Source organism: Protopterus annectens, chromosome 2.part1, assembly GCF_019279795.1.
Source record: "Protopterus annectens isolate FY-2018-M chromosome 2.part1, PAN1.0, whole genome shotgun sequence".
NCBI lineage: Eukaryota > Metazoa > Chordata > Ceratodontiformes > Protopteridae > Protopterus > Protopterus annectens.
In genome coordinates, this window is record NC_056729.1 from 1,145,751,603 (window position 1) to 1,145,767,621 (window position 16,019).

At 41.3% G+C, this 16,019-nt stretch overlaps 1 protein-coding gene across 2 annotated transcripts in view; it reads left to right on the top strand.

Annotated features, from left to right (window-relative positions):
* CCDC25 (coiled-coil domain containing 25) overlaps positions 1 to 16,019 on the top strand; it is a gene marked incomplete in the record, with an annotated part of 783,974 nt that overhangs the window by 163,253 nt on the left and 604,702 nt on the right. The window contains 1 exon segment of one of the 2 annotated variants that reach the window (XM_044062681.1): positions 12,790 to 12,934. Within the exon segment in view, the coding sequence (XP_043918616.1) occupies positions 12,910 to 12,934 (25 nt within the window). 2 annotated transcript variants of the gene reach the window in all.

Genomic DNA, 16,019 nt, shown 5'->3' on the forward strand with positions numbered 1-16,019 from the left:
AGGACTATGGCTAACCAAGTTCGCCGATGACTGCAAACTGAGAGCCATAATTGACTCTCCTGCTGACACGGACATTCTCCAAAGGGGCCTTACTGAGATGGACACCCGGTGTCAAAGTCATGGCCTCAAGCTAAACGCTAAAAAATGCATAGTCATCCCATTTGGGAAAAACAAAACACCCACGAATTACCACATAGGTGACAGCCTCCTTAATACAGAAGAGGCAATAAGAGATCTGGGGACCCAGGTAGATAGTAATCTCTCCTTTGACAATCATATTGCCAAGGTAGTTAGGAAATCCTTCTATGTGGTCCATCTAATTACTAAAGGGTTCACATCTAGAAATAAAGAGGTTATAGTGCCCCTCTACTCATCACTCATTAGACCCATCATAGAGTACAATACCCCATTTAGGATGTACCTCACAAGACACTTCCAACACCTGGAAAGACCACAAAAGTACCTCAACAAGAGGATTACTGGCCTCAAATATATGTTCTATGCAGCCATACTGAAAAAACTCCGGCTGTACTCAGTGGCATATCACTTACTCAGAGGTGAGCTCTGCCTGACTTACAAAGCCATGTCCAACTCAGAATTGATGGACATGCTCCACCTAAAGAAATCCATGTCACTGCGAGCCATGCGCTTTAGTGAGCTAAACCTCGCCACAACAATAAATAGAACATGCTGGAGGGATAGATTCCTGTCACAGAGACTCCCCATGCTTTGGAACAAAATTCCAAATTACAACAGGCAGAGCCCCTCACTAACACTCTTCAAGAGAAACCTTGACAAGTGGCTGGGTAACAGAAAATACACCCCTGGGATCACTTCATTGGCTCCGCTTTACAGAGGATCAGTTAATTAATAAATGGGGCAGCAAAAGCCGACACACTGGCTAGGCTTATAAGTGCCCTTGGGCAGATAGCCTAGTACCTACCTATGAACCTAAGAAGCAGAATCTCTTTTTTTTTCACAGGTCAATTTTTTGTTGGACAAACTTTTGTATTTCTTCCTTAGCATGCACTTCATCAAAAATTATTTTGTCCCTCCAGGGAAATATATTTTGAAGATAGCTGGGTATTTTGTACTTCTGCCACAGTTTTGTCAGAATCATATCCTTGTGCTGGTAAGATTGCATCTTTAAAATTAAAGGTCTAGGTTGCTTTCTCATAGCCAGATGTGGAGCATACACATGATATATCCTTTCAAGTAATGATTCCTGGTTTGTATACCACTCAAATTGCTAATTTGTGCTTTCATAAATTTAGTACAGTCTGTCCCTTCCAGCTTCTCAGGTACAGCAGAAAATCTCAGGATTTTCCCTATGTGTTCTGTCCTCTAATTCTATTAGTTTTTGGAAACATCTCTACTTGTGCAGTCTCATATTCAGCCAGCCTTTTAATTTCATCATCTGAGTTTTGAAGTTTTCTCACCTTATCTGAATATTTGTTTAAAGCTCCTTCCTTTTTCCAGCCTTTTATTGCTTTAGTTGATATACTCCATCAGTATTTTGTTTATTTTAGCCAAGTTTGTATGCAGCTGCCTTATACTTTCTGCTAGGTTACTGGAAGTCATGTCTGCACTGCTTTTTGCTGAACAGCTGGAGTACTTTTCTCAGTCAGTGTTTCTTTGTCATGTTTTGTAGCTGATTTTCCTTCAGATCCTCTGTGTTTCTTTTTTTCCTGGCATCCAGGCAGTGCACTTAATAGACAGTTACTGAAATTTACCTAGAAGTTTAGGCCCACTGTTTTCATACTGGGAGATCTAAAATTAAGCTATTACTCAATGTGCAGCCATTTTGGAAGTCCCAGTGTTTTGGACCATTCTGATACAGTTACAAGTCTTTTTGGGATACAAAATTAGTGAAGAGAAAACAAAGGCAAGAACTGTAAATTATGTATCCACACACAAATTGGTTCAGCAATGCCCACATCTATGAGGACATGATAAAATGAAGTACTTAGTAGTATAGGTCAAAAAGGATTCTGTTATGGCAGTTAAGGATATGTGAGAAGATACTAAACAAAAGATAAAAACCGAGAAACTGGAAACTCTCTTTTATGGATATGGATAGCAAGGTGCAAACAATGAAAATGTTATTAGTCCCTTCAGCTTTATACACAGGTCAAGCATGTTTTTATCAACCAAAGGAGAAGCTGTGGATAAACGTTATCAGGTTCCATGGAGGCTGTATTTTTTGCCTTTGAGAGGGCAGTGATGACTTGCTCCCTATAGATAAGGGGAGGAGGGCAGGTACTGGGGATGTCCTGTTTTACTGATGGGGGGACAGAGGAGTGAAGTTTTCACTGAACCTGTCTGCCAGCAGGTTGTCTATATCTACAGGGTTTGTGTATGTGGCATCTTTGACCACAAGTTATGAGCAGATCTGGGTGCTTCCCTTGAGATTGTGGACATGTGTGAAAAAAGCCCTATGATTGTCTTTAGTAGATATGGCCAATTTGGACTCAAAATTTACTTGGGAGGATTTAACTAGTGCTCTTGTTTGCTTGTTCAGGCTAAGGAGAGATTGCTTCAGATTAGATACCTGCTCTTTCTTGGTCCTGGAGAGCAATTTTTCCTTTTATTATAGAGTTTATTTAATGTAGATGTCCACCAGACAGGTTTACTCTTCCTTGAGGAGGACGATTTTGTCCTGTCTGGTATTCCTGATTCCAAGCAGCTATATAAATGCTCATGTAGTACTTTGGTGTAAGTTTGAAAATATGTGCCAATTTCTGTGGAGGGGGAGGGGGCTGTGAATCTGTTTATATCTTCCCTCAGGAGGTTGTAATCAGCTTTGGAGAAGTTTTTTGTTTGACCCTAGCTGGGGGGGGGGGGGGGGATGGTGACTTCGAAAGTGACTGCTTTGTGGTCGGATCTTACCAGGGATGATGACACTGTAGGAATGCTGCAGTGGTTACTCATGTTGGTTAATACCAAGTCCAAGATATTTTCACCTCTTGTGGAGGTGTCAACCAACTGGTCCAAGGCATTTGCTTTGCATTGACGAAATAAAAGAATATCTGGGCATTTGTGTTTTGGTATGAGTATTTTTTCCAGTCTATGGTTGGATAGTTAAAGTCACCCAGGATCGGGGTAAAGGGTTGAATCCTGATAGATTCAAAGAGGTCCAGATAGGTGGAGTGGGCATCTTGAGTCAGAGTTGGAAGCATGTAGCTAGCTCAGTTGTTAACTGCACCTGGAGTGAGTATTTCCTGTGCATCATACTGTTTGACCAGCCCAGAGGTGTGTATGTCTTTTATATATATTGCAATTCCACCTCCTTTTGTTTTGCTGCCCACAGCTTGGGGTCTGAATGAATGATGGGATGAGTAACCTGGTATGGCTGGGGTGCTCTCTGCAGGTTTGAACCAGGATTCTGTGATTACAGAAATGTCAGCTTCTTCCAGGGTTAAAAATTCTTGCAATGAGTGCAGGCTCATGTTTAGACTCGTAGCATTTAGCAGCATAACCTTTAATTTACATTTTGATGAAATTTTCATGTTGGTAGTTTTGACCTCATGGCATTGCCTAAAAAAGGCACTATGGGGGAGGCAAGAGCCTTTGCCAGGAGCCTGAAGCCCAAGGGAGGTAGATGCAGGCCATATCTGGCAAAGCAATGTGGCTTGTCAATCATGTCATCCAGGCTGTCAGGTACTGGATCCCCTTTGAATGACACCAGAAACTAAGCCAGTTGTTAAAGTCAATCATTTTCTGTTTGTATTGAGGCATCATTCTGAGTGACAGTAGAATGCTGCTTAAGGCTAGGGACATACCTGCCTGGGACACATACTCCATGAGCTCAATCATGTCTCTCTTCATATAATCCAGGGAGGTACGTCTCAAGTCATTAAGTCCAGCATGGACTATGATAGAGTCCTAACAGTACCTGTTAAGAGATTTGAGCGCACTGGTGATATGGCAGATTCTGGCATTTATCTATATGCATGATTGCCTTTATATAAATGTATGATTGCCTATGCCATAAGTAGTAACGGAATAAAGATGTTTCTTGTTTAAAAAAAAAAAAAATAACAGTTTAATACGTACAACTGCATATACTGAATAGCAAACAACCCAAGGCGTTGAAAGAAGGACAGGACAAAAGGACTGAAACAGTTGACTGTATTACTGGTGCAACACAGTAGCTCACTGATAAGATTTTAATAATTAACTAAAAAAAATGAGGGAAACTTGAACACCACTTGTTACAGAAAACAAATTGTTCAAACCAACTGACCATTGGCATTACCCACCATCAATGAGATGGGGTTGCCACCTTTTCAGATGCCCAAAGTGGGACATTTTTGGTACAAATGTCAGATTTTGCAGGCGAAATATACCCATGGCTCATACAAAGGACAGAACTTCACTTTTTTGCCTAAATAAAAGCTTATTCTTGTAGCATTTTAGTTTCTTTTTCTGTTTCTTATAACATTTAGGTGTTTCAGATATAGAATAACTGTTTTATGCAACTATTACATAAAATATAGGAAATAATTTTGTCCTAAAATCTCAAGACATTTGCCATTTTTACAATTTTTTTGCAGGACACATCTGCCCAAAGAGGGATATTCCCTCACAAAGTGGGACAGGTGGTAACCCTACAATGAGATCAACTAGTAAGGAAAAAGTCTTAACATGCATGCCAGCATTTTTATGTAGAGTTGCTGAGAAAGGCAAGGTATTGCAGAAGCTTTTAGTGGTTCAGCAAAGCCAGACTGCACTACCATTAACAGTAGCCTCTAACTTGGTGTTGTGTGTGTTGTCACAGTAGGTATTGGGCCTTCACATGATAAACACCTAGGCGTCATGTCTGGTTAATATCCCCAGCCAAAACCTTCAAATATACCACAAAATCCAGCATTTTGCATCTAAAATGATAGGGACCTCATAGTATACATCCCTACATTTGAAGTGCTGAACACAGATACAAAAATGCTTTGTCTAGATAGACTGCCAGCTGACCTACAACTATCAAACTTTATCTTGTATGTTTTATGACTTGTTAACCAGGAAAGTGAGATGATAGAAGAACCCATTTCAGTCATGAACTGGGCCAGATGGACAACAATTACCATAAACATACACATCCATACAATAATCAACAAACATGCTTTTGAAAGAAAGAAACCCTGTCTGGCCATCCTCCAGCACCAGAATAACAAGTAAATGAATCACACAGACAAAAGAATATACAATCTGCACACAAAGACAGACAGACTGGATTATTTTTTTATCAGTGAGATACTATGCTGCCTCAATTATACTGTCATCTGGCGAGTTTCTAGTCTTTGCATATTAGTATAGGTAAGGAAAGAATAATTGCCACCATGCTAGCTTTTTCCCCCACATTCGTCAAAAAAGAGCATACACACCTAAGTGTGCTAGGAAGTGGCACACTATATTCTTCCACCAAGTTAACACCACACACACATGGCTAACACTCCACTCCAAAACTGTGTGATAATATGGCCCTGGAGCCTTTACAAGCCTAGCCCATAGAAGTGCCTGGCATTGTGCTGCTCGACATCAGTTCCCAGTGCCTCTATCAAGTAGAGCCACTGGAGCGATCCCCGGGGTGAACTTTCTATTTCCCATCCACTCATCAAGATTTCTCTTGAAGAAGGCCAGTGAGGTGCTCTGCTTGACATGTATGGGAATTCTACTTCAGAGCATGGGCATTCTCTGGGATATGAACCTGTCCCTCCAGCATGTTCTGTTGATTGTAGTAATGAGGTTTAGGTCCCTGGAGCGTGTGGTGTGGAGGGATTGGGATTTCTTTAGATGTAGCATTTCTAACAGAGCTGGGTCAGACATGGCTTTGTAAGTCAAGCAGAGATCGCCTCTTAGTAGACGATATGAAACAGAGAATACCTGGAGATTTTTGAGTCTGTTTGTATAGGACATGTGTTTAAGGCCTAGGATCCACTTCGTGATGTACTTTTGCGGCCTCTCCAGCTGCTGCAGGTGTCTAGTGAGGTACATGCAAAATGGGGCATTATACTCTCTATGATTGGTCTAATGAGGGAAGAGTAGAGGGAAATGATGACCTCTTTCTTCATGGATGCAAAACCCTTAGTAATGAGATGTGCCACAAAGAAGGACTTTCTGACCACAGTAGCAATGTGGTGGTCAAAGGAGAGGTTACTGTCAACCTGTGTTCCCAGATCTCTTATAACTCCTTCAGTGTTCAGTGGGCTCCCATCAATGTGGTAATTAGTCGGAACTGAGTTTTTCCCAAATGGGATGATGACACATTTTTTGGCATTAAGCTTAAGGCCATGGTTTCAACACCAGTCATTGGTCTCAGTGAGGCCTTTCTGTAGGACGTCTGCATCACTTGGGGAGTTATTAATGGCTCCCAGCTTGCAGTCATCTGTGAACGTGGTCAGCCAGAGCCCCTCTATGTTGGCCTGGACTTCAGAGAAGTAGATGCCAAACAGGAGAGGACCGAGGTCCAATCCCTGTGGGATTCCACTCGTGACTGGTCTGCAGTCTGACTTGGAGTCTGCTATTTTCACACTGTGGGTTCTCTCTGTGAGCCAATATGCAACTCACCTAACAATATAGGGGTTGATGCCTAGTTTGGTGAGTTTATCAATAATTCCTGAGTGAGGAATGGTATCAAAGGCCTTGGCCAGATCGAGTTAGACGGTATGAACCACCTTACCCTCATCCACAGCTCTGGTGACTGACTCAAAGAAGTCAACCAGGTTGAGCAGGCATGATCTACCTATCACAAAACCAAATTGCGTGGGATCTAGAGTTTGGAGATTCCCTATATCCTTGTTAATTAGGTCCATGATGATGCGTTCCATAGCCTGACATATCAGACTTATCAGGCTAATGGGGTGATAATTTCCAGGGTCTATAGTCGCTTCTCCTTTATGGAGAGGGAGGACTACAGCAGTGCACCATTCAGAAGGCACAAAGCCAGAGGTGAGGCTGTGAGTGAACAGGGCACACAGATGTGGTGCCACTTCACTTTGTAATTCATTTAGAACACAGCCAGGGATATTGTTGAGTCCCATGAAAGCTGCATTCTTGACCTTGGACAATGCAGCTTTAACCTCTGCTGCAGTAATGCTCGGTGGATGGCATTCTTCTGGTATTGAGACTGGCCCTTTGGGGGGGAAGAGAGGGATAAAGTCGGCACTGAGTCTGTCAGCCAGTATGTTGGCAATATCTTTTGGCTCAGTATAGGAGGTACCATTGTGCAGTAAATCAGAGCAAGTCTGTGTATTGCCATGGAGATTCTTGATATAACTATAGAAGGCTTTGTGTTGTTTTTAATGTCTGCCACAATTCTGCATTCATAGCTAGCTTTGGAGGTTTTGATGAGGGATCTCAACTTTTTGTTGAGGCTAATAAGGGGAATTTTTCCAGTCTTGGGACTTCACCTTTTTCCTGCAACAGTTTCTTCCTTCTGTTGTAGAGTTTATTAATAACAGGGGACCACCAGATTGGCTTCCTTTTTTGGAGGAGAGTGTTTTGGTTCTGTTGGGTATGGCTAGTTCCATGCATTTATGTACATGTTCGTACAGTGCATTGGTGTATGATTTGTCAGTCATGCAGCTATTTTCCATTGGCATGGGTGCCATGAACTTAGCCACCTCTGTTTTTAGGAGTCCAAAGTCAGCTTTGGAGAAGTTTGTCATAGTGGATACCTTTGCGGGGGGTGAGATGTGGATTTCCATGGTGATTAGTTTGTGGTCCGATCTAATCAGGGAGGAATTGACTATTGGTGTAGAGCAACAGTTGCCATGTTAGTAATAACCAGGTCAAGGATGTTGCTTCCTCTAGTGGGGGTAAGAATGAGCTAGTCCAAGGCATTGGAACTGATGAATTCCAGGAAGCGTTGGGCCAGTGCATTAGTAGTTTTCCCAGCTGATGGAGGGGTAGTTGAGGTCACCTTGTATGAGAGTGTTGGGTTGGATCTTAATAGTTTCCAGGGTGCTTAGGAATGTGGAGTGAGAGTCTTGAGACATGGTTGAGGACCTATAGCAGGCTACGACCTGAATTGCCATCTTACCCAATGTTAGTTGTACCTGGAGCATCTCAGATGCATTATGCTGGGCTACTATTCTGGAGGTGTGCATATCCTTTATGAATATGGAGACACAACCGCCTTTGGAGCTTCGGTCCCTGTTCTGGGGCTGAAAGATGTGGAATGACTTATAGCCTAGTAGTTCAGGGGTGCTTTCTGCTGCTTTAAATCAGGTCTTCGTTACAGCACAAATGTCGATGTTCTCCATTTTGAGGAGTGCTTTGAGCGAGTGCATCTTGAGATTTAGACTTCTAGTGTTGAGGAGTATGACCCTCAGATTGCATTTATTTATACTTGTTACAGTGGTAATTTGGTCTTTACAACATTGCCTAAAAAAGGCACAATAGGGGTGGCAAGAGCCTTGGCCAGTACTCGTAAACCCAAGTATGACAGATGCAGGCCTTCTCTGGCAAAGCATCGAGGTTTGTCAGTCATGTCATCCCAAGCAGGCAGATACTGGATGACACCAAAAACGTAGCCAGTTGTTGAAGTCAATCATTTTCTGTTTGTACTATGGTATCACTCTGGGCGATGGTAAGATGCTGCTCAGGGCTAGGGTCATACTTGCCTGGGCCACATAATCCGAGAGCTCCACCATGTCTCTTTTCATGTAGTCCAGGGAGGTGCATCTCAGGTCCTTCACACCCACATGGACAATGACAGAGTCATACTTGTACTTGTTGTGGAGTGACTTGAGTGTGTGTGTTATGTGTTGGATTCTGGCACCTGATAGACAGCTGACTGTTGCCTTCTCCTTATTCAACCTAGTGAGTGGGACATCAGTGTGCCTTGCTATTGAGTTACCTATGATTATTGTATTGGGTAAGCTGTTTTGCCTTAGGGGCACATTGTGTAGGTGAGCTATGTGTTTTCTGGTTTGTGCTGTGTTGTGGTGGTCGAGTGCATTTCTGCCTTGGAGGTCTCTGCTGTTTGGGTAGATTTCTATTGAAAGCCTCTGTGAAAATGAATATGTGGTTTGTGTTTTTATGTGAAGGCTCTGATGTAAGGGTTCTGGAGGGCTATGTGATCCATGTGGTGTGGTACAGGTGTTGACCTTCTCCTCTTGACCAGATATTCCAGTCTTGGCTGGAGAATGCATGGCTTCCAATTTGGAGATATAAGTGCATCTCTCACAAGTCCGAGTGTTGGGATGCAAGAGGTGAGGGTTTTCTGTGTACATGAGGCAGTTGCTACACTACCTCAGAATGCCCAAGTTCACCAGGTTAATAGGAGAAAGCACAGGGAACGGACCTTTAGGCATGCCAGGAGGGATGGTCATCATTACTAAGTACTGGAGCTGTTTCCTGTGTGCTACAATAATTGCTACAAAAAGCCTGATGAAGTGCTAGGTGAATAAGCTAATTAAAGTGTGAGAGAGAAGAGAACTAGCAAGATCTAAGGGAAAGATTGAAGAGCAGACTTTCTGGCACCAGTGATAGTTTAACGCTTTTAAACCAGACATTTGAAAGGAATAGAAAAACTGCCCAAACGGCCAATAAGCTATGATTTCACCGCCAGAAACCACTCCTCTTGTGGTAGATAAGCTACCGAGTGCTTACCACTCCCACTGATAAGCTGGAAGGCTTCTCTCTAACACAGAAAGGGAAAGGTCTGGGGAACTCGGAAACTTACAAAACAGTCCTGGATACAGCAAATCTGTATCTGGATTACTCTAGTAACAGGAAAGGCAGGAAACAAGCTTAGAACTTTTTTTTGTTTTTTTTGTAGCAAAAACAGTTAAAACAGTAATAAAAATACTTTAAATACAGTGCAAGCTAGCACACTTGAGCGTGTAGCAATACTAAAGCAAATACAGTTAAAATAAATGCAGTTAAATGAAAAAAAAAACTTAAATCAAGTGCAGAAAGCAGTGTAATCGGAAAAAAATCAAAATGGCGGCACTTAAAGTCTCTCTTTCTTCTTAATAAATAATGACAATAATCAGAGTTACACACTCTTTTACATCAGAAAATGTATTTTAATTCACATTCTCTTATTCTATCCATGTTACAAGTTAGTAGTAGTAATATTTTGAAAGTGTCCCTTGTTATTTCTGGATTTGTCCCTGATTCTGTTGATATTTATACCTGGTTGGTTGAGAGCTATGAGTGGCAGTTTCATAGTTGCTTAGAGTACCTAATCTTCAGCAGGTAAAGCAACTAAAATGCACTCAGTAAAAAATCCAGCAGGAGTGTATACAGAAATCTAAACGCTAAAGCCCTGAAAGAGGATGCTCCACCACTGATAGAACAATTTCTTATAGTATGAGAAAGGAGGACCTGCTCTCCAAATATAAATAAATAAATATGGATATAACCTGCAGTTTTGCAGGATATGCCAAACACATGCTACTTCAATATTCCTTGTCTGTGGGACGCACAGTTTGATTTTAATTTAGTATTGGTGTAAATCTGTAATCCATTGTCATTTGGACTAACTTTTTTTTCGATGGTTAACTGTCATTGACAAAATAAACCACTGTCACTTGATTTAACCCCTCCCACTGCCGGCACATGTGAGGTATACCTCTCAAGTGTGCTACATTTCGAGGAACGTACCTCAATTGGGGTCTTAAAATGTTCATGTTCCTCGAAGTTCTAATAGAAAGGGTTTGTCACACATTCAGTTTTAGGATTTTTTAACTAACATTCATTGATGTAAATCTCTAATCCATTCTCGTTTGGACTAACGTTTTTTTTTTCCATGGTTAACTGTCATTGACAAAATAAACCACTGTCACTCGATTTAACCCTTCCCACTGCTGGCACATGTGAGGTATAACTCTCAAGTGTACTACATTTTGAGGAACGTACCTCAACTGGGGTCTTAAAATGTTCATGTTCCTCGAAGTTCTAATAGAAAGGGTCTGTCACACATTCAGTTTTAGGATTTTTTAACTGATATGCATGGTAAATAGAAATTAATTATACTAATTCATTAAAAGATCTTTGTAGCATATTTCTAGCAATCCTATGACCGTCCTGGTTGAAGTTGTTAGTACGCAATGAGTGTATGTTCCAAATTTTTCCCATTTGTTCCACAAACTAACCCCTCACCTAAATGCACAGTTCAAACTCAGCCTCTCCACAGGCTATGTACCCATAGAGTGGCGCACAGCAACAGTTATTCCGCTCCACAAAGGTGGAGCCACAACAGACCCTGGGAACTATCACCCTATAAGCCTGACTAGCTTGGTCTGCAAGGCTATGGAGCGCATCATCATAGAACTCATTAACAGAGACATTGGGAACCTCCAAACACTGGACCCTACCCAGTTCGGATTTGTTAAGGGCAGATCATGTCTCCTAAACTTGGTGGACTTCTTTGAGGCAGTTACCAAGGCTATAGATGAGGGAAAGGTGGTACACACAGCCTACCTAGACCTCACTAAGGCCTTCGACACCATTCCCCATTCTGGTATTATAGACAACCTCACCAACCTGGACATAAACCCCTATGACACAAGATGGGTTGCCAAGTGACTCACGGACAGAACCCACATGGTGAGAGTTGCAGGAGCTAGGTCCGACTCTAAACCGGTTACAAGTGGTGTTCCTGAGGGCTCAGTCTTAGGACTCCTCCTGTTCGGCATATACTTCTCAGAGGTACAGGCAAGCACAGGAGGACTATGGCTGACCAAGTTTGCAGACGACTGCAAACTAGGGGCTATAATTGACTCTAGAGCTGACACAAACATCCTCCAAAAGGGTCTCACTGAGACGGATACTTGGTGTCAAAATCATGGCCTCAAGCTAAATGCCAAAAAGGGCATAGTCATCCCCTTTGGAAAAAACAAAGTACCCGCAAACTACCACATAGGTGGTAGTCCCCTAAATACAGAAGATGTAATAAGGGATCTGGGGACCCAAGTAGATAGTAATTTCACCTTTGATAATCACATTGCCAAAGTGGTTAGAAAATCCTTCTACGTGGCCCACCTAATCACAAAAGGGTTCGCATCCAGATCAAAAGAGGTCATTGTGCCCCTCTACTCATCACTCATTAGATCCATCATAGAGTACAATGCCCCATTTGGAATGTACCTTACAAAACACCTGCAACAGCTAGAAAGACCACAGAAGTACCTCACCAAGAGGATCACTGGCCTCAAACAGATGCCCTACGCAGCTCGACTGAAGAAACTCCAGCTGTACTTGGTTGCAAACTGCCTACTCAGAGGTGATCTCTGCCTGACATACATGGCCACGTCCAACGCAGAATTGATAGACATGCTCCATCTAAAGAAAACCTTATCCCTCGAGCCACACGCTCTAGGAATCTAAACCTCTCCACAACAATAAATAGGACGTGCTGGAGGGATAGATGCCTGTCCCAGAGACTTCCTATGCTTTGGAACAAGATCCCAATCTACATTTGGCAGAGCTCCTCGCTAACACTCTTCAAAAGAAACTTGACGAGTGTATGGGAAACAGAAAGTTTACTTCGGGGATCACCTCACTGGCTCTGCTGGACAGAGGCACCAATCTAAGGCGGGCAGCGAAAGCCAACACATTCTGGCTAGAGTTATAAATGCCTTCGGGCAGATAGCCTGGTACCTACCTACCTGTGAACTATAGTGTTCTTTATTTTGGAGATGGTAGCTTGAGAGTTGTGGTGCACCCTAAAGTGAAATATCGGCGAAACGCAAAACACTTTGATAAATTAAATCTAGGGAACGTATATGGCGTGTGTGATAGTTCGTAATTTCATGTAAGGACTACATTTCCCATGATGCTCTAGCATATCCATGCTTGCTGGCGCCTGGGTTTTCTTATTATTTTCCGCCGGAAAGAAAGGTTTTTCTTATACTTGCCAATTAGTTAGTTGGTGTGAATTGAATATTTATAGTGAGGATGGTGTTCTATTTTACTAGCAATGGTATGTGACTTTTTGAACATATTTCTGTTTCAGTATTTTTTGGAATGCCATGTAATGCTGTAAACTTTAGATGTGCGTTACAGTTAACCTTGTTCCTGATGTTTACAGCTGTACTTTATCGTTGTTACTAAGAATTAAATGTTTGTATGGTTGTATTACCCATTGCCCACACGTTTAAATGAAGCGGTATAAAAAATTAAAACACAGGAAAGTAATCTTATCTGATTTTAAAAGCTGTATTGTGCTGCTTTGGTATTTAATCTAAACATGAGATTCATGACTGGTGTCCCCATTTGAAGAATAAACATCAGATTTCGGTCTGTTTTTTTCCCGATATTTTATGACATAGGTTTGTAATTCAGGTAGTTTGTAAAGACTACTGTAGATTGACATGTAGTCTGTTTGCAGCATGCACTCACACCCGTAATAACACGATTACTATACAGGTAGGGTAGTTGCACCGTATTAATAGGGAGTTGCTTTAAAGAAAAGGCAGCAGCAATTGTTTTTTATGTAGGAGTCATGGTTACATTTTTGCGTCGGTTTTGGTTAAGTAATGTTCTGCTGCCATAATACTCCCAAAACAAGTTTGCCCAAGTTCTGAGCCTTTATTAGCTCAGAGCTGTTCGGCTCCAAAACTGCGCACTGTCACACGTGGATAAATGGGTAATCGTGGGTCACTTTTGGTTTCTTCTGCGACCTTGGCAGCAGTAATTGTACTTCATACTTTCATAAGGTTTTGTTGATGTGTTAATATAATTGGGGCATAGCAACTAATCGGGCACAAGTCCGGAAATAATCAGGGCAGGTATGCTTTTAAAATATTAATATTGTTAACATGATACATTGACAGAATAAGAAAATGTGAATTAATATACTTTTTCTGAAGTAAAAGACGTCTGAGTCTGGTAAATTACACTTAATAAATAATGACAGTACTTTTTGTCTAGAAGTCACCAGTATAGCTCTCAACCTTCACTCTTTAAAATGAGGAACTCATAACGTGGAACACTCAACAGTTTACCAACAAATTCAACTAGGAAGCTCAAAAGATGGATAAAATATAATATTTTTCACTTGTAGAATAACTATTTTAATGAAATAATGATTCAGTTTTGTTTACTGTGGATATTATTAAAACAGTTGCAAACAGGGAATGTGTGACAGACCCTTTCATTGTGGAACTTTGAGGAAAGTTAACTTTTTAAGACTCCAAATGAGGAACGTCCCAGGTAATGAAGTACATTTGAGAGGTATGGGACTCAACAGTTTTAAAAGGGATATAGCTAAAATTAGAGTCAAAATCCGGGACGTCAGAGAGAGATGAGGTTATTCACTGCAGTTATATATCAGAGGTGTAGCCAGAGAATATAATTTTATAATTGTGTGCTCTTACTTTTGACTCCTCCAATCCACCTCTCATTAAAACTGAAATGTTCACATTTCTGCCCCCCAACCAACCACCTGTCATTTAAAAAGTGTTCACATCCCCAGCACTTATGAAATGTTTGCATCTCTTTCCCTGTAAAACCATTAAACTCTTATTGGAAACATTAATTTAGCCTGGTGTGGGCATAATATGGTCTAAAAAGCAATGGTTTGTCTCAGTAGTGTATAGAAAATTGTACTTAGAATACAAAGAGTATGCCTTGATACACCCTTGTAACTTATTAAATGCATATTATACCATGACCCCCCCAAAACGTGCACACTGATTGGCCAGCGTGCACATTGTAAATCGAGTTATACTAATGGAAAAAGGTCCGGTCGCCCGGACTTTTTTCTGTTAGTATAACTCTACTTTTAAAACACTGTCTCACTATGTTAAATGGGTTTAACATAGCGAGACAGCTTTAAAATAAGCAACGGAGATCTCCGTTGCTTATTTTAAAGCTGTCTCGCTATGCTAAACCCATTTAACATAGCGAGACAGTTTTTAAAAAAAAAGCAACGGAGAAAGCAAGATCTACGTTGCTTTTTTTACTGTTTCGCTATGTTAAATGGGTTTAACATAACGATACAGTTTTAAAATAAGCAACGGACATCTCTGTTGCTTATTTTAAAACTGTCTCGCTATGTTAAACCCATTTAACATAGCGAAAAAAAAAAAAGCAACGGAGATCTTGCTTTCTCCATTGCTTTTGCCCACAGCTCTGATGTACTGCGCAGGCGCGCAGTACACCAGAACTGCCGCGGATGCCAGACATCTGCGGAAGGGCAGTAAACAGGCATTATACTATGCCATTATTTAAGAAAAGTAATAGTTTCTTTTCTTAAATAATGTCATGGTATAATAGCAATAACCCACGCCTGGGTGTGGGTAAAGCTGTATTTACCCACGGTTGGCTTTGTTTGGTCCCTCGGGCTTCGCCCTCGGGACCAAACCACGCCAACCGTGGGTAAATCCAGCATTACCCACACCCAGGTGTGGGTTATTGCTATAGTAATGAATGTGTGACAAACCATTTCATTGTGGAATGTGATATTTGTATGACTCAAACTGAAGAATATTAGAGAAGTGAAGCCCACAACGTGTAGAATTGTTTGGTACCCACATTATCATATAGCTGTTCTTAAGTATTTAGGCTGATGGAGACTTTTTTTTTTTTCCTTTATTTAATTTATAGGTAATTTTTGTTAAGAGCAGACAATCTTTATTCCAAATGGGTGGTGTAGTTCTGAAGGCAGACAATTGAGTGCCTTCACATAGAAGATCACATACTCAACTCGGAGAGTCCCTCTGGTATAATAAATACCTGTTTGGAAGGCTTACCCTTACCCTGCTTACTCAGTTGGTGATCGTATGCTTGTTTAATACCTGTCTGGCAAAAATGCCATTTGCTGTGAGAGAAGCAATTCTTAAGCTGTCATTTCTGTACATAATGGGTACTCCTGGTAGCTACGTTATTAAATTTTGTCTGGAAATGAATTAAACCCTTATCCTTGTCAAATACTGCTTTTATAGATGCTTAATTGTTGTCACTCCTTGGACTTGCATCTTGTGTTACAATGATTCACTAATTACCGTCACACTTGAATTGATACATAGCTGGTTTCATACCTGTCAGCTGGCCTCAAGTTCACA